The sequence below is a fragment of the Cetorhinus maximus genome, chromosome 13, assembly GCF_964194155.1.
Source record: "Cetorhinus maximus chromosome 13, sCetMax3.hap1.1, whole genome shotgun sequence".
Taxonomy (NCBI): Eukaryota; Metazoa; Chordata; class Chondrichthyes; order Lamniformes; family Cetorhinidae; genus Cetorhinus; species Cetorhinus maximus.
Window position 1 is genome coordinate 120,520,725 of NC_135891.1, and position 19,196 is coordinate 120,539,920.

A 19,196-nucleotide genomic window follows, 5' to 3' on the forward strand; every position below is an offset into this window, starting at 1 on the left:
GGGTGGGTGAGAGGTGTCGGGGGGGTGGGTGAGAGGTGTCGGGGGGGTGGGTGAGAGGTGTCGGGGGGGGTGGGTGAGAGGTGTCTGGGGGGGTGGGTGAGAGGTGTGGGTGGGGAGGTGGGTGAGAGGTGTCGGGGGGGGTGGGTGAGAGGTGTCTGGGGGGGTGGGTGAGAGGTGTCGGGGTGGGTGGGTGAGAGGTGTGGGTGGGGAGGTGGGTGAGAGGTGTCGGGGGGGGTGGGTGAGAGGTGTGGGTGGGGAGGTGGGTGAGAGGTGTCGGGGGGGGTGGGTGAGAGGTGTCGGGGGGGGTGGGTGAGAGGTGTCGGGGGGGGGTGGGTGAGAGGTGTCGGGGGGGTGGGTGAGAGGTGTCTGGGGGGGGGTGGGTGAGAGGTGTCTGGGGGGGGGTGGGTGAGAGGTGTCGGGGGGGTGGGTGAGAGGTGTCTGGGGGGTGGGTGAGAGGTGTCTGGGGGGGGGGTGGGTGAGAGGTGTCTGGGGGGGGGAGAGAGGGAGGTGTGGGGGGTCGGGGGAGGGGTGGGTTTGCTGCGAGCTCCCATTTAATACATACAAGAAATGCGGAGACGTTCTCTTTGGAAGGAGTTTATTGTTGAACAGGTCGGTGTGGCTGTTTACAGGTTTCACACTGTCTCACTGTCATTGCTTGGATAGTTCCTGGTCACGACAAGCCACGATGGTCGCTAAGAGGCACATGAACTCTCTAAAGTCGACATTACTCTTGTCAGCTCCTTCCAAAGTCCTGAAGAAACCTTCGAAACGCTTTTCAAAATCACCCTGTGGAGAGAGACCAGGGAGATTGTTAGTGTCACAGAAATATCAAACCACTCACTCTTCACCCAGTGTTTACCCCCCCCCACACACCCACCCACACCCCTCATACACCTCCCCACACCCCCACACCCCCCCATACACCCACCCACACCCCCCCATACACCCCCCACACCCACCCACACCCCCCATACACCTCCCCACCTCCCCACACCCACCCACATCCCCCCGCACCCCCCATACACCTCCCCACACCCCCCCATACATCTCCCCCCACCACACACCAACCCGCACTGTCGCCCCCCTCCCCTCCCCTCACTGCCCCCTCCCACTCGACTGTTATACTGGGAGGCGGCCTCCCAGTAACTGGGCGGTGAGGGGAGCCCAGGTTCATGCCCGCCTCTTACATGCACTAAAGATGGAAGCTGTGTCTCCATCAGGGAATGGAGCTCATCCCGGTTCAGAGTTGTCTTGTCTTGGTCGCCACTTGCTGCTGCTTCTTTGAACACTTTGAGCAGGGCATGCAAAGCAACATTCACATGTGTTAGACCGTGGGCCATGATGAGATCTGGGTAGGGCACAGCACTGAGAGCAAACAGAAAAACCGAGTCATTGGCACGTCAAATTCAAGCAATAGATCGGAGACCAGGAAACAGTTAAAAAGATAGAAAGACGAGGTAGAGGAATTATATATCCCCAGCACAGGACGTGTAGACACTTGCTCAAACTTACCCAGAAAGTAAACATTCCATTTAAAATAACTAATATCCAAGTAAAAGAAAAAAGCTCGTCAGCCTGTCCATACCCCAGACAGTCACAATTCCCATTCCAACCCCCAGTTTCTGCTGCTGGAATTTCTACTCCAAATGTTTACTCACCTGACAGGTGATCAGGATGGGAGGAATGAAGCCAGAGGTTTGGGAGCTGAACTATATACAGCTGTTCCATTCCCCCCGCCTCCTGTCAATCACATCATATTTTGCAATAGGTTGGTCTTTGTTCTGCTGACACCCAGGATTTAGTGATTGGATTAGAGCAAGTTTCCAGGTGGATGGGGTTGTCCATCAATGAGTCATAGTGGAGAGGAAATGGTCTAGTGGTATTGTCGATGGGCTAGAAACCCAGGGTAATGCACTGGGCACTCAGTTTCCAATCCTACCGTGGGGTAAATTCAATAAAAATCTGGAATTAAAAGTTTAATAACCATCATAGCCGTACACCCTACAGCTAAGGCCTCAGCTCTACAGCATGGGGAGAAGGGAGAATACTGCAGTTGACCTAACTCCTGTAAGGAGGGCTCACCTGAGGTGAGCAAAACATCTTATGATTACCAGTTGCTTAACGTGAAGCAGAGGGTGATGGTCGAGGGGTGTTTTGGTGACTGGATGCCTGTGTCCAGTGTTGGGTGCCTTGCTGTTTGTGGTATATATAAACGATTTAGACTTGAATGTAGGAGGGCTGATCAGTAAGTTTGTGGATGACATGAAAATTGGTGGGGTGGTAAATAGTGAGGAGGATAGCCTTAGATTACAGGAGGATGTAGATGGGCTGGTCAGATGGGCTGATCAGTGGCAAATGGAATTTAATCTGGATAAGTGTGAGGTGATGCACTTGGGCAGGACAAACAAGGCACAGGAATACACGATGAATGGTAGGACCCTGGGAAGTGCAGAGCGACCTTGGTGTACTTAAGGTAGCAGGACAGGTAGATAAGGTGGTTAAGAAGGCATATTAGGTACTTGCCTTTACTAGCCGAGGCATAGAATATAAGAGCAGGAAGGTTATGCTGGAACTGTATAAAATGCTGGTTAGGCCACAGCTAGAGTATTGCGTGCAGTTCTGGAACCTCCATTATTGGAAGGATGTGATTGCACTAGAGAGACTGCAGAGTGCAGAGGAGATTTACCAGGATGTTGCCTGGGCTGGAGAGTTTTAGTTATGAGGAGAGATTGGATAGACTGGGGTTATTTTCCTTGGAGCAGAGGAGATTAAGGGGGGACATGATTGAGGTGTATAAAATTATGAGGGGCATAGATAGGGTAGACAGGAAGGAACTTTTCCCCTTGGTGGAGGGATCAATAACCAGGGGGGCATAGATTTAAGATAAGGGGCAGGAGGTTTAGAGGAGATGAGAGGAAGAATTTTTTCACCCAGAGGGTGGTGGGAATGTGGAACTCACTGCCTGAAAGGGTGGTAGAGGCAGAAACCCTCATAAACATTTAAGAAATATTTAGATGTGCACTTGCGATGCCATGGCATACAAGGCTATGGGCCTAGTGCTGGAAAATGGGATTAGAACAGTTAGGTACTTGTTTGACCGGCGCAGACTCGGTAGACCGAAGGGTCTTTTTCTGTGCTGTAGACCTCTATGACTCTATGACTGTATGACTATGAGACAGGGTCTATTTACAGGAACTGCTGATACCCGCCTCCCGCTCCCCACCCAGGTACATCTACAGATTTGTTTCTGTTCTCGTACCTGAACTCTCTGACCGCAGGATCCCAGCGTTTCCCTGCTCCACATATCCCTCAATTCCCATCTCTCCAGAAATGCATCCAATTGCCCCTTGATCTCACTACATTGACTGCACCAATGTGCAGCCCTGGTAATTTACTCCACTCTGGGTGATTATCGCCTGCCAGAATTCCCTCCTTTCTCTCGTTCTTGTCTTTAGTTGGTGTCATTGCTCAGCGCTGCTGATTCTCAGCCTTGTGCTGATGTCCAGTTTTAATGGTTTCTCCGGTTTCCATGATGGGCATCAGGGAGTTTGACTCTCTGCTGTCTATTGATGCCCCACGTGGGAAGCTGCTAAAGATTGTGTAAAGATCTATTATTCTGCGATAATCCTATAATAAACAGCTGAGGACAAATATTTACAGAAGATGTTGTCACACCAGGTGTATCCTGTGTCATTTATGGTCATGGCCACAACTTTGCAGAAATACATTGAACTATTCATTTTGACAAACGATCCAGGTGTCTGATCAGTAAACGATTGTTCCATTGAGTGTTTAACCTGCTCCAAAGCATTTGCTCTTGGGAACCCTGGCTGATTTCCCCCCCCCCATCTCTCTCACCGAGGGATCACTGGATAGTGATCAGGGTCAGGGACCCTGGCTGATTTCTCCTCTCTTTTCTGCAAGTGAACCGATGGGCACTGAGGCCAGATGTAATGCATGAATGACTGGGCTGTATCTCTCTCTCTCACACTGGGCCCTATGTCTCTCTCTCTCCCTGTCTCTCAAACAGTGGCCTGTGTCTCCCACTCACACTGGGGCGTAACTCTCGATCACACTTGGCTGTATCACTTTCTCTCTCACACTTAGCCATATCTCTCTCTCACATTGGGCTGTATCTATAATCACACTGGGCCTGTATCTCTCTCTCACTAGGCTGTCTCACTCTTTCTCTCTCTCACACACTGGGCTGTCTCTCTCTCTATCTCTCTGGGCCATATCTCTCTATCTCTCTCTCGCACTGGGCCCTCTTTCTCTCTCTCTCCCGCTGGGTCATATCTCTCCCTCACTGGACTGTTTTTCCCTCTTTCTCTCTCACTCACTCACACTGTGTCCGTATATCTCTCTCTCTCACTGGGCCGTATCTCCCTCTCACACTGGTCCATATCTCCCTCTCACACTGGACCGTCTCCCTCGCTCTCTGTCCCACATTGGGTCGTATCTCGCTCTCTCACACTGGGCCGTAACACATATTCTCACACTGGGCCATATCTTTCTCTCACACTGGGCTCTCTCTCTCTCACACTGGGCCGTCTTTCTCTGTTTCTCAAACAGGACTGTCTCGCTCTCTCCCTCACACTGGGCCGTATCCCTTGATATCCCTTACCCAACAAACTCTCTCAATCTCAGTTTTGAATGCTCTGATTGTCCCCTCGCCGTGTCCAGTTTTTTATGGGAGAGAATTTCAGATTTCCACCGGGCAGTGTGAAAATATTTCCTGAATGAGTTGGTTAAATGCCGATGGGACTTTGCTGACACATCCGTCTCTGGATTGTGTGCCATGTCTTTGCAGCAATGAAGCTGCGACAAAGTGTTGTTCGTCCTGTGCATGAACGCTGCTCTTTCAACATCCACCCCAAAGTCATTTTGATACCACCCCATTTCCAGGGATTTGATCTCTTTGCTGCTATGGGTCCTGTATGCCTGCTCTTCCCACCCCGTCTCCATCTCACCCCATCACTATATCCTTCTATTCCTTTCTTCCTTGTGTGTTTATCCAGCTTCCCCTTTAAATACATTGATGCAATTCACTTCAACCACTCCCTGTGGGAGCGAGTTCCACATTCACCCCACTCTCTGGATAAAGAAGTTTCTCCTGAATTCCGGATTGGATTTATTAGTGACTATCTGATGTTAATGTCCCTGAGGTGTTGGTTTCCCCTGTAAGTGGAAACATCCTCTCTAGAGTAATCTCTATCAAACTCTTTCATAATTTTAATCGGGTCACCCCTGAAGCTTGTCTTTTCTGGAGTTTAAGTGTAAACACCCACAAATCGGTTGGAGAATCTGGGAGCTCAGAGTGCCACTTTGGAGAAATATTCAGGTCTACGTTTACCTCAACAGCTGACAGTAACTGAGGCTCCAGGAGCAGGAAATCTGAATTCCAACAGATTTTCAACAGGTTTCATCTTGTTTGTCTTGCTCAAGCACAATAATGGAACCATCCTAAAGACTATAGACTGTGGGAAGTGTCAGGAAGGTATAATAATGTTACTGGAATTTATTGTAAAATAGCGTTATCTGTCTCTACATGTGCCTATGTGTGTGCGTGGGATTTAATTGAGTTAAAGGCAGCTAGTCTGGAGGCTTTGATGTAATAGAAGATAAGCTAGTTTTGAAATATTAAGTAGGCAAACCTACAGGTAAAAGGGACATTTGCATTTTTAAATAAACCAGACTAACATGAAATCAAAACAGGAAGTGAAATATTTCACCTAGTCAGTAGACGTTAAAAAACAGCGTGTTTATTTTTCCCAAAGATTACTGGTAAAATTGGTACTATGAGAGATTTTTATTATCAGAGAGGTAAAGTCCAAAGTCATAGTGAAACAATGGGAATTTGCATTCAAAGGGGAAAATATGTATAAAGGAGCGAAGGCTGCGTGTAAGGGTAGGCATTTTTAGGATCTAACAAGTGTGAAAAGCCTTCAGCATTTATGCCTCAAGCTGCTGTCTATAACAAACTAAAGTTAAGAAAACTCACTTTGAATTGGATTGTTCAGGGTATCATGTTTCTTCGCCTGGGTTTTTAAAAAATCTATGCGTCTTACTGTTGCCTTAATGAAAGTGTAGCTGGGGGGAGAATTTTCTCCCCGTTGGGCGGGCGGTTTGGGAATGGGTGCGGGGGGACGTGGAGCTGATCGCTACCCGCGATCGGTTGCGGGCCGCCATTTTGCGTGGGTGGGCCAATTAAGGCCTGCCCAGCGTGACATGCACCTGGAAGGGCTCAATGCTACCTGTGCGGGCAGGGGGAAGAGGGAGATTCGGGGCCTGCGCTCTTTCTCGTATGAGCGCAAAAGAGCGTAGAAATCTCTCTGAGGCATGGAGCTGCCTCAGGGAGTTTAATTTAAGAATAAAACATTGCAGAAAAGAATTTAAAAATTACTCAGGCATGTCCCCTCATGTGACAGTGTCACATGAGCTGGGAAATGTTTATGTATCTTAATAAAAATTTTTATTTAATTTATAAACCCTTCATGAAATCTCATCCTGCCTGTGGATGAGGTTTCATGAGAAATGTGAAGGCCGCCTGGGCTCTTCGCCTGCCAACCTTAAGGTTGGACGGGCAGACCAAACAATCAGTTTAATTATGTACTTAATGGCCTTGACAGGCCTTTGACAGTTCGGCGAGCATGCAGCTGACTCTGGTGCGCGCCTGCCGAACTGAAGATCGGAATGATATGCGGTGACGTTGGGATGCACGCCCGATGTCACCGCGCATCATTTTAAGCATCGGCGAGCGGGCCCCGCCCTTGCACGCTGACCGGAAGATTCTGGCCTGGGAGTTAGATTATTTAGGGGATTTAGACGTTATTATAGTAGCAATTTGTTAACAAAGGTATGTGCTTAAAATCATTTCTCTTATTAATAAATGTTTAATCTAGCTTTGCAAAAACCTATAAGGCTTGGTGGTCTTATTACTACTGAATTCAAAGCCTGCATCTCGAAACATACAAATTGGCAAAAATAGTTGTGGCAGTTGTAGGCTCATAGACTCATAGGCATCTACAGCACAGAAAGAGGCCATTCAGCCCATCATGTCCACACCGGTCAACACAGATCTGACTACACTAATCCCATTTTTCAGCGCTTGGCCCACAGCCCTGGAGGCTATGGTAATGCAAGTGAATACCTAAATACTTCTTAAATGCAATGAGAGTTTCTGGCTCAACCATCCTTTCAGGCAGTGAGCTTCAGACTCCCATCACCCTCTGGGTGAAAAAATTTCTCATCTCCCCTCTTAGCCTTCTACCTCTTATCTTAAATCTATGCCCCCTGGCTATTGACCCCTCTAGTAATGGAAAAACTGCCTTCCTATCCACCCTATCTATGCCGCTCATAATCTCATACACCTCTATCAGGTCCCCTCTCAACCTTCACTGCTCCAAGGAAAACAACCCCAGCCTATCCAATCTTTCCTCATAGCTCAGACCCTCCAGCCCGGGCAGCATCCTGGCAAATCTCCTCTGCACCCTCTCCAGTGCAATCACATCATCCCTATAATGTGGATTCCAGAACTGCACGCAGTACTCCAGTTGTTGCCTAACCAGCGTTTTATACAGTTCCAGCATAACCTCCCTGCTCTTGTATTCTACACCCCGACTAATAAAGGTAAGTATCCCACATGTCTTCTTAACCACTTTATCTACCTGCTCAGCTACCTTCAGGGGTCTATGGATATGCACACCAAGATCCCTCTGATCTTCTTGTCTCAAGTTTTCCTCTGGGATTTGAACAGCTCAGCATTTACCATCAGCTCTGCCATAACAGAGAGGGTGTATCTGTGTCAGTGTCTCCACTAGTTCACATCCAGTCTCCACACAGCTCCTGCACTGCTCCCAATCAGCAGAGATTCATAGAATCTTGCACCTCAGAAGAAGGCCATTCGTCTCATCATGCCTGTGCTGGGTCTTTGAAAGAGGTATGCAATTACTCCCTTGCAAAAAATTTCCCTTCAAGTATTTATCCAGTTCCCTTTTGAAAGTTCCTATTGAATCTGCTCCCACCACCCTTTCAGGCAGCGCCTTCCACAACAGCTCGCTGTGTAAAGAATTGTTTCTGCATATCACCTCTGGTTCTTTTGCCAATTATTTTCAATCTGTGTCCATCTTGTCACTGGCCCTTTCTCCTTATTTACCCCTGCGAAACCTCATGATTTTGAACACCTCAATTAAATCTCCCCTTCCTCTGCTCATCCCTAATGCCGTTCTAGGAAATCTCTTCAGCACCCCTGTTCCTGCATTCTCATTTAAATTTTGCCTTTCCTCATTCTTCCCACCAAATGCAATGCTTCACACTTCTCTGTGTTAAATCTCATTTGCCGTATTTCTGCCCATTTTACCAATCTCCCTCTGTCCTGTTGAAGTCTGTTACAATCCTCTACACTGTTAACTACATCCTTGAACTTTGTGTCATCTGCCAACTTTGAAATGATGCTCTGTTAACCCAAGTCCAGGTTATTAACATATAACTCAGTTTCATGCCCTTACGCTCTCACCTCAATGAATTTCGGTCTCGGCACGATGCTGAACTCTTCTTCCTCCGCCTTCGCCTCCGTGCTCACTTCTTTGGGCAGGAGTCCTCTCCCCGTTCAACAGATCCTTTTACCCGCCTCAAATATTCTCCCTCCACCTGGACCCCTCCCTCTGGATTCTTACCTTCTCTTGATCTTTTCATTGAGAACTGTCAGTGTGACATCAGTCGTCTCAATTTCTCTGCCCTTCTCACCCACTCTAACCTGTCTCTTTCTGAACTTGCTGCACTCCGTTCTCTCAGGTCCAACCCTGACTTTGTCATCAAACCTGCCGACAAGGATGGTGCTGTTGTTGTCTGGCGCACTGACCTCTACCTCGCAGAGGCTGAGCGTCAACTCGCAGACACTTCCTCCTACCTCCCCCTGGACCATGACCCCGCCACAGAACATCAAGCCATTGTTTCCAGGACCGTCACTGACCTCATCTCCTCTGGAGATCTTCCCTCCACAGCTTCCAACCTCATACTCTCCCAACCTCAGATGGCCCGTTTCTACCTCCTACCCAAAATCCACAAACAGGACTGTCCCGGCAGACCGATTGTGTTCGCCTGTTCCTGCCCCACGGAACTCATTTCTCGTTATCTTGACTCCCTTCTCTCTCCCCTTGTCCAGTCCCTTCCCACCTACATCCGTGATTCCTCTGACACCTTACGTCATATCAACAATTTCCAGTTCCCTGGCCCCAACCGCCTCCTCTTCACCATAGACGTCCAATCCCACTACACTTCCATCCCCCACCGGGATGGTCTGAGGGCTCTCCGCTTCTTCCTCGAACAGAGGCCCGAACAATCCCCATCCACCACTACTCTCCTCCCGTCTGGCTGAACTTGTTCTCTCACTGAACAATTTCTCCTTAAACTCCTCTCACTTCCTCCAAATAAAAAGGTGTGGGCATGGGTACCCGCATTGGCCCCAGTTATGCCTGTCTCTTTATGGGGTGTGTGGAACATTCCTTGTTCCAGTCCTACTCAGGCCCCCTCCCACAACTCTTTCTCCGGTACATCGATGATTACTTCGGTGCTGCTTCATGCTCTCATCTGGATCTGGAAAAATTTATTAATTTTGCTTCCAATTTCCACCCCTCCATCATTTTCATGTGGTCCATCACTGACACTTCCCTTCCCTTCCTTGACCTCTCTGTCTCAATTTCTGGTGATAGACTGTCCACCAATATCCGTTACAAGCTTACCGAATCCCACAGCTACCTCAACTACAGCTCCTCACACCCCACTTCCTGTAAGGAATCCATCCCATTCTCTCAGTTCCTTCGCCTCCGTCGCATCTGTTCTGATGATGCCACTTTCAAAAACAGTTCCTCTGACATGTCTTCCTTCTTCCTTAACCGAGATTTTCCACCCATGGTGGTTGACAAGGCCCTCAACCGTGTCCGGCCCATCTCCCGCACATCTGCCCTCACATCTTCCTCTCCCTCCCAGAACCATGATAGGGTCCCCCTTATCCTCACTTATCACCCCACCAGCCTCCGCATTCAAAGGATCATCCTCCGCCATTTCCACCAACTCCAGCATGATGCCACCACCAAACACATCTTCCCTTCACCACCCCTGGCGGCATTCTGCAGGGATTATTCCTTCCGTGACACCCTGGTCCACTCCTCCATCACCCCCTACACCTCAACCCCCTCCCACGGCACCTTCCCATGCAACCGCAGAAGGTGCAACACGCCCCTTTACTTCCCCCCTCCTCACCGTCCAAGGGCCTAAACACTCCTTTCAAGTGAAGCAGCATTTCACTTGCACTTCCCTCAATTTAGTCTACTGCATTCGCTGCTCCCAATGCGGTTTCCTCTACATTGGAGAGACCAATCGCAGACTGGGTGACTGCTTTGTGGAACACCTTCGGTCCGTCCGCAAACATGACCCAGACCTCCCTGTCGCTTGCCATTTTAACACTCCACCCTGCTCTCTTGCCCACATGTCCGTCCTTGGCCTGCTTCAATGTTCCAGTGAAGCTCAATGCAAACTGGAGGAACAGCACCTCATCTTCCGACTAGGCACTTTACAGCCTTCCGGACTGAATATTGAGTTCAACAATTTTAGATCATGAACTCTCTCCTCCTTCCCCACCCCTTTTCTGATCCCCCATTTTCCAATAATTTATATATATTTTTCTTTTCCCACATATTTCCATTATTTTTAAATGTATTTCCATCCATTGTTTTATCTCTACCTTTTAGCCTATTTCGATTTCCCCCCACCCCACCCCCACTAGGGCTATCTGTACCTTGCTCGTCCTGCTTTCTACCCTTAATTAGCACATTCCTTTAGATAATATCACCACCTTCAACACCTCTTTGTCCTTTTGTCTATAACATCTTTTGGTTATCTCCACCTATCACTGGCCTTCTATCCAGCTCTACCTGTCCCACCACCCCCCCCACCCTCCCCACCCCTTAAACCAGCTTATATTTCACCTCTTTTCTATTGTTCCTTAGTTCTGTTGAAGAGTCATATGGACTCGAAACGTTAACTGTGTTCCTCTCCGCAGATGCTATCAGACCTGCTGAGTTTTTCCAGGTATTTTTGTGCTTGTTGTCATTAATATATATTTGTCTTGGCATCATTAACTAGTTAAACCCAGGTACAGTGATGTTGTGGTTGTTTGAACTAGCCAATCCAGAGGCCTGACTGGTAATCCACAGAAACAGGAATTCAAATCCCTCGTGGGCATTTTGACAATGCAAATTCAGTTACAAAAGCCTGTTTCTGTGAAAGTAATCACAAAGCAGTTGGATTGTTATTAAAATTCACCTAATACATTAAGGTCTTTGAGGGAAGGAAATCTGCCATCCTTACCCAGTCTGGCCTACATGTGTATCCAGAACCACATCAATTGGTTGGGCCTAGAACACTACTCTGAGGAACTCCACTTTACCATTGCCAGATCTGTTCTTACCCCATTGAGAAATTGGCTCTCCCTGAATTCGCTGGGTCAAAATCCTGGAACGTCCCCCCGCATCCCCACAACAGCACTGTGGGTTTACCTACACCACATGGACTGCAACGGTTCAAGAAAGCAGCTCACCACCACCTTCTAAAGGGACAATTAGGGATGGGCAATAAATGCTGGCCTAGTCAGCAATGCCCACATCCCCTAAAAGAATTTAAAAAATGATTTTACTCTGGATTGTTCTTTGTCCTTTTTCATAGCCAGCCTTATGATACAATGATCACTGTCCCCTAAAGTTCTCCCACTGACACTTGATCTACTTGGCCCATCTCAATCCCAAGAACCAGGTCCAGCAGTGCCTCCTTCCTCCTATGGAAACATATCATGGCAGAAAATTCTCCTGAACACACTCCAGGAACTCTTTCCCCTCTGTTCCCTTTACACTAATACTTAGTATGAGGATAATTAAAGTTCCCCATTATATTAACTACTCTTTAGCGCTTGTGCCTGTATGTAATTTCCTTGCAAATTCAGATTCCTTCGAAAGGTAATATGAATTACGGTTGCCTTTTCTGGAGATGCCGTGTGACAGACTGTCCTTGTTGATATGGGTGGGCTTTGTTCTTTTGACAGTGAAACTGAGACCTAGAGTACACTCAGCCTGTCCTCATTGTTAAGTGCCTGAACATAGTAGCTACTCTCTGAGTAATGGTGCCCACTGAGTTCGTGTTCCAGGTGTGAATCAGATGAAGTTCGGATGGAGGTGGCTGCAAAGCGATTAATCAGTGAACAATCTCAAAACAAAACTGACCCCTCCATGGCCTGTGATTGGTGCATTCTTTAGGCAGACCATTGGGTTAGAAATATCCCCATTTCAATAAGAAACTGAAGCTAGAACGGCCTCACCCCTCCCTATCTCTGTAACCTCCTCCAGTCCCCACACCCCTCCCTATCTCTGTAACCTCCTTCAACCCCTACAACCCTCCCTATCTCTGTAACCTCCTCCAGCCCCTACACCCCTCCCTATCTCTGTAACCTCCTCCAGCCCCCACACCCCTCCCTATCTCTGTAACCTCCTCCAGCCCCTACAACCCTCCCTATCTCTGTAACCTCCTCCAGCCCCTACAACCCTCCCTATCTCTGTAACCTCCTCCAGCCCCCACACCCCTCCCTATCTCTGTAACCTCCTCCAGCCCTACAACCCTCCCAGATTTCTGCACTCCTCTAATTATGGCCTCTTGAGCCATCTGCAATTTTTTCCATCATTGACAGCCGTGTCTTCAGCTGCTCAACCCCGGAGTGCTGGGATTCCCTCCCTAAACCTCTCTCCCCTCCTTTAAGATGCTCCTTAAAACCGACCCCTTTGACCAAGCTTTTGGTCACTTGTCCTAATATCTCCTGTGGCTCGTTGTCCAATTTTGTTTGATAATCATTCCAGTGAAATGCCTTGGATAGTTTTACTGCATTAAAGGTGCTATATAAATACAAGTTGTTGTTGTTGAATTTCAAACTATTGTAAAACCCTGAACTACTGAATGAAATTAGAGAAGCTGCTGCAGCCCGAGAATCACTTTTATTGGAGCTGCTGAAACAATGTCCAGTGTTTAAGGGTTTACAGTGGCGATTCTGCACTGGCTTGTGCACAAAGAGATAACACAGTACACACTCAGTACGAGATCGGCCCCTTCATCTTACTCCTCACAACTTGCCCTGTTTCTTCAGGAGCTCGACAAAGAACTCGTTGCAGGCGATGGTGAGTGCTGTCACTAAATGAATAAACTCCTGGAAATCCACCTGCCCATCACGGTTCATATCCAAATCTCTCATGATGACTTCGACAGAGTTGGGATCTTTCTGATACTGTAGGACGAGAAAAGATTAAAACTGTCGGTTTGTACATTCTCTACTTTCTACCATTAACAGTTCCTTAGTGGGAAATCACTCCACAGGGTGATGGTCCTGTGAAGCTAACGTCTCCACTGACAGAACACACATGTTCTCCATCCATTGCTATCTGATAGCTTGCCTTCAGACAATAGTTAGATAATGGATTTTGTGATTTCACAAATTCAAATGTTTTCTGATTTAGGGATAAATATTGGTTCAGAGACACCAGAGAACTCTCCTGCTGATTTGACCTGACAAAGTCTTGATTTAATTAAAGATGGGACCACCGACAGTGCAGCGCTCCGTCAGTGCTGACCCTGTGGCAGTGCAGCGCTCCGTCAGTGCTGACCCTGCGACAGTGCAGCGCTCCGTCAGTGCTGACCCTGTGACAGTGCAGCACTCCATCAGTGCTGACCCTGTGTCAGTGCGGCGCTCCGTCAGTGCTGACCCTGTGACAGTGCGGTGCTCCGTCAGTGCTGACCCTGTGACAGTGCAGCACTCCGTCAGTGCTGACCCTGTGACAGTGCAGCACTCCCTCAGTGCTGACCCTGTGACAGTGCGGCACTCCGTCAGTGCTGACCCTTTAACAGTGCAGCGCTCCGTCAGTGCTGACCCTGTGACAGTGCGGCACTCCCTCAGTGCTGACCCTTTAACAGTGCAGCACTCCTTCAGTGCTGACCCTGTGACAGTGCAGCACTCCTTCAGTGCTGACCCTGTGACAGTGCGGCGCTCCGTCAGTGCTGACCCTTTAACAGTGCAGCACTCCCTCAGTTCTGACCCTGTGACAGTGCAGCACTCCTTCAGTGCTGACCCTGTGACAGTGCAGCACTCCTTCAGTGCTGACCCTGTGACAATGCAGCACTCCCTCAGTGCTGACCATGTGACAGTGCAGCACTCCCTCAGTGCTGACCCTGTGACAGTGCGGCACTCCTTCAGTGCTGACCCTGTGACAGTGCAGCACTCCCTCAGTGCTGACCCTGTGACAGTGCAGCACTCCCTCAGTACTGGACTGGGAGTGTCAGCGTGGGTTTTGTGCTCCAGTCTGTGGAGTGGGACTTGAAACCACAACCCTCTGACTCAGAGGTGAGAATGTTTATTGAGCCACGCTAAAGATGTCACAGACAGGTGGAGACATTAATTCTGTGATAATTGGAAGATGATTACTGCGGTGAGAAGAATACTGAAAGATTGTTTAATAAATGTACAGCAGGGTAGTGCACAACAAAGTCTGTCCTCTTGTAATGATGGGATGTGCTCGAGTCTGGTGTGCGTTATGTGTAATCAGGTTTATATTTTGCTTCCAGACCCTGTATCTGATTCTGATCTATCCAGTGTGAATCTGGATAGGGAGAGGCCGGTCTCTTCCCAGTTTAGTTCAACATAGTGGGATACGGGTTCCACAGGCATGGACTTCTGGAGGCCAGACCCCCCTTGCACTTTGACCTCCACCCCCACCTTCGTTTGGGGCTCAGCGTTGCATCGGTATTGGGGTGTACATAGTGGCAAGAAATTTCTAAATATGGTGGAGATAATAAATTGCATTTGGTGGTGAAGCTCCCATAGTTAAATATCACTTTAGAATTCGATTCATAAATTCACACAGGAACTATGGGCATTTGGGTGCAAATGCACCCAAAAGTTACTCTCCACCCCCCTACCTCCAACCCCTCACCCACTCCATCCCCTCTTCTCTCCCTTCCCCCACGCCTTTGCTCCATTCTTTCCTCTCCTCCATTGTCTCCCCTCCCCCACGCCCCTCCTCCATTGTCTCCCCTCCCCCACGCCCCTCCTCCATTGTCTCCCCTCCCCCACGCCCCTCCTCCATTGTCTCCCCTCCCCCATGCCTCTCCTCCATTGTCTCCCCTCCCCCACGCCCCTCCTCCATTCTCTCCCCTCCCCCACGCCCCTCCTCCATTCTCTCCCCTCCCCCACGCCCCTCCTCCATTCTCTCCCCTCCCCCACGCCCTTCCTCCATTCTCTCCCCTCCCCCACGCCCCTCCTCCATTCTCTCCCGTACCCTCCATTGTCGCCCCTCTCCCATTCCCTCCCCTCCCCCATTCCTTTTCCTGACAAAAGAGCATTTGGCAATTTCCACTGAAGATTCCTTTCTGCAAGAGCCATACTAACCTCAGACAGTTTGTCACCTCAAGCATTCATTAAAATCTCAGCTAGTAATTATCTCACATTTTTGGAGGAGCTTTGCAGCTGTAAATCCCTCTCAGGATTTAGAACTGAGTAATCAGTGTTCATATATGGAGCCCAAGCTCCTGATTGTTGTAAATACCTCAGTCCCACCCTGTGCAGACTCTCCCCTTCTCTGTAAATTATTTGGAGCCCGTAAACCCTCATTACTCATTGGAAGGATTTCAGAAACTGGAAGGCATTAGTGGCAAGTGTTTCACACAAACCAGGTACATTCCCACATTTCTTCCCTGGTAACCCAGGGTGCACAGATCCCGGGAATATTTTGGCAGTTAACAGAGTGGTTGGGGCTCCCAGTGTAAGTGATCCTGTGTTATTTATCAAATCAGATTACTTGGGTTACTTCCTGCTGCTCTAGGGAGAGACTGTTTTCTGTGGGGACATTGTGGAAATACAATTAGGACAATTAATTTGAACAGGGCTCTTGCAAATCGTTTCCACATCAACATGGGAGCAATGAGTCAGACTTATAGCAAAATGTCAGTCTGCAATCTCATCCCTCACCCATCTCATCGTGCCTCCCCCTCGTCAACAACATTCCATCGGGCAGAAGGACTCTGGGGAATGTTCTCAGGTATCCTGGTTGATCTGCAAGTGGGGGTTCTGTAGATAATTGGGATCGGGGAAGGGAGAGGGACCTGAGGATGCCCTCCCAGGATCCATCAGTGGGGGTCTATAATCACGGAGAGTAAACTCAGAGCGGAAACAATCTAGATCAATTCTCATCGTTAACCTCAGCTGTTGATTCTATAAAATCTACACTTTCAATCATGAGATGGAATCATTTGACAGTCTTTATCCCAGATTTCCACCTTTAAGCTTTCTTTTTCCAGACGAATAAGTGAGATTTTTTTCAAAAGAACAAACTACAGTGTCTGCTTTACATCAGAATTACAGCACAGACCCAGGCTGTTCGGCCCATCCACTCCATACTCGTGCTTCTGCTCTACAGGAGTCTCCTCCAACCCCCTCTCCATCTCACCCTATCAGCATTCCTTCTATTGCCCTCTTCCTCGTGTGTTCACCCAGCTTCTCCTTAAATACATCAACACTATTCACCTCAACCACTCTCTGTGGTAGTGAGTTCCACATTCTCACCACTCTCTGGGTAAAGAAATTTCTCCTGAATTCCCGGTTGGATTTATTAGTGACTGTCTTATATTGATGGTCCCTAGTTACAAGTGGAAACATCTCTACATCTAACCTGTCAAACCCCTTCATAATATTAAAGACTTTGTTCAGGGCAACCCTCAGTAATCTTCTTAGACAAGAGCTGCAGCCTCTTCAGCCTTTCCTGATCATCTCTCAGTTCTATAGTCATTTTAGTAGATTATTGTCCCGCATTCTCCAGTGCCTCTGCATCATTTTAATAATATGGAGACCAGAACTGTTCACATCGCTCCAAATGTGATCTAACAAAGGTTCAATGCAAGTTCCACTCTTGTGTACCCTTCAATATCCCACCCAGTTTAATCCCATTCTCCCATTCCATCTGCCCTATAAGAAAGGTCAAAAGTATCTGTTATGTTGCAATGAGTGGCTGGCTGGTGTAAACCCTTCCAGTAACTGTACAGAAATACATAGGAACTGAAAATATTCCTGAGATGGTGTCTCACAGCTTGTTGTTTATTGCAGCCATGCTGTAGGGCAGCTGATGGGCTAAGGCTTACTGAGGATTCTTCCCTGAGAGATGGCTGGTCCAGCTCGGAGATTTCTTGACAGGACAGTGCAGTTGGCACCGGGCGGAGACGCAGACACGAGTCTGCCCTCCAGTTGTTTGGTGCCCCTTTGCTGTATCTCACTGGTATCATGCTCGCCAGGCGTCAGCTCGGGTCACTTGGAGTCAGAAGATTGTCGGTTCGAGCCTCACTCTAGAGACTTGAGCACATAATCCAAAAGCCTGGGTTGACACACACAGCACTGAGGGAATGCTGCACTGTCAGAGGTCCTGCCTTTCAGAGGAGATGTTAAACAGAGGTCTCTCCTGCCATCTTTGATGGCGTGTAAAAAATGCCAGTCACTACTTTGAAGAGGAGTAGGAGTGTTCTCCCTGGTGCTGTGGGGGCCAATATTTATCCACTAAAGGTTAATGATCTGGTCATTCTCACATTGCTCTTTGTGGGATCTTGCTGTGTACAAATTGGCTGCTGCATTTCCTACATTACAACAGTGACTACACTTCAAAAAGAAATGTAATTCATGGGCTGTGAAGCTTTTGGGATGTTCTGAGGTCACAAAAGACATTATAGAAACCGGACTTTGTCTCCTTCCAAATAAACATACTGCTGCTTTCCCTCAAAAGTTAGCAATTTGGATCTAATTGGTGGCTTGCTAGACTGATCTGCACCAATCAGATCTCACCCAGCAGATACTAGCAGCAACAAGAAAGGCCTGCCTTCAGAGAACATCATCACTTATCACCTCTTAACATTTAAATCCTTCACAGAAATAAGCATCACGATTCTAGCCCTATGATCTGACTTGATAACTCTCAGAGGTCATCAGAGTCCCAACATTTCCAGTGAGAGGAGAGCCAATCAGCTCTGGCGCCACAATCCATGATTCACAGAACCAGTTTTGAACTTCTCCGTTTTTGCAACCTAAGCTGACGCTTTATAATTTACCTTCAGGAAAGCTCCAAGTTCCCCTGTCAGCAGATCCTTGAGCTCAGCCTTGGTCAGACAATATTTGTCACCCTCTTTCCCCGAGTATTTGTAGAAAACTTTGATGATCGCATCCATGGCACCTTCCAGTTGGGAGAGCATGCTGGTGATAATGTGGCTGTCTGTGACCGAGGGGGGAGCTGCTGCAAAGAAAACAAGGATGAAAGGAAGATGTTAGACCGTCAAACAGTAAATGTTCCTCACCCACAGGCAAGGTTTCTGCTAAAAGCAGCAGCCACAGCTTTGCTGACCCATAGACCAATTCTCATCATCAGCTAAAAGCTTCAAATCCAAATATAACAGACTCAGCTCCTGTCCACTAAATGTGAGAACATTTGATCTGATCAATTTACCACCACTGAAGTATTTTTCAGTTAGTTCCTTCTTTCAAGAATTCTATTAAATTTACAGAGTTAACAATAATACATCAATTTAACAAATGAAAAGGCTGAACCGTCTGTCCAAAGGCCACTCTAAACTCTCCTTCACTTACCAATTTGAAGATGTTAAAGGATGAGGAGTATGACTACCAGCACCTGCCCTTTATACAGGGTGCCTGTCAATCACAGCACTCAGTCCCACCTCATATAACCTACTGGCTCATGGAAATCATTAACAAACAAACAAGTTGAATGCTCCCCAGGGACAGCCCGCACACAACCTGCTTCCCCCAGGAAGATTACTCAGAATGGGAGCATTCTGGTAACATTACAGGACTAGTAATCCTGACACCTGGATAGATGATCTGGAGAGGTGAGTTCAAGTCACACAAATGGAAACTGGGGAGTTTAAATTCGATGAATCGCAGAAATCTGGAATAAAAAGCTTGTATCAATAATGGTGATGGATTGTCATAAAAGACCAGCTGGTTTGCTAATGTCCTTTAGGGAAGGAAATCTACCATTGTTTTCATTTTTTCACGGGATGTGGGCTTCGCTGGCTGGGCCAGCATTTATTGCCCTCCGTAATTACCCATGAGAAGG

The 19,196-nt window shown here is 48.0% G+C and overlaps 3 protein-coding genes across 3 annotated transcripts in view; all 3 read right to left on the reverse strand.

Moving 5' to 3' along the window:
• The window catches only part of sac3d1 (SAC3 domain containing 1), a 512,754-nt gene that overhangs the window by 153,580 nt on the left and 339,978 nt on the right, over positions 1-19,196 (reverse strand). The gene's annotated exons all lie outside the window — the stretch shown is intronic.
• On the reverse strand, positions 582-1,547 carry LOC144689269 (uncharacterized). The gene is made up of 3 exons (XM_078556358.1): positions 1,513-1,547; positions 1,188-1,365; positions 582-786 (listed from the first exon to the last, which is right to left on the reverse strand). The coding sequence occupies exons 1-3, from the start codon at positions 1,530-1,532 to the stop codon at positions 649-651; spliced, it is 336 nt and encodes a 111-aa protein (XP_078412484.1). The 5' UTR covers positions 1,533-1,547; the 3' UTR covers positions 582-648.
• Positions 13,016-18,772, reverse strand: LOC144689270 (protein S100-A1-like). The gene is made up of 3 exons (XM_078556359.1): positions 18,707-18,772; positions 18,175-18,356; positions 13,016-13,321 (listed from the first exon to the last, which is right to left on the reverse strand). Exons 2-3 carry the CDS (start codon positions 18,313-18,315, stop codon positions 13,160-13,162), a joined length of 303 nt encoding a protein of 100 aa, XP_078412485.1. The 5' UTR covers positions 18,316-18,356; positions 18,707-18,772; the 3' UTR covers positions 13,016-13,159.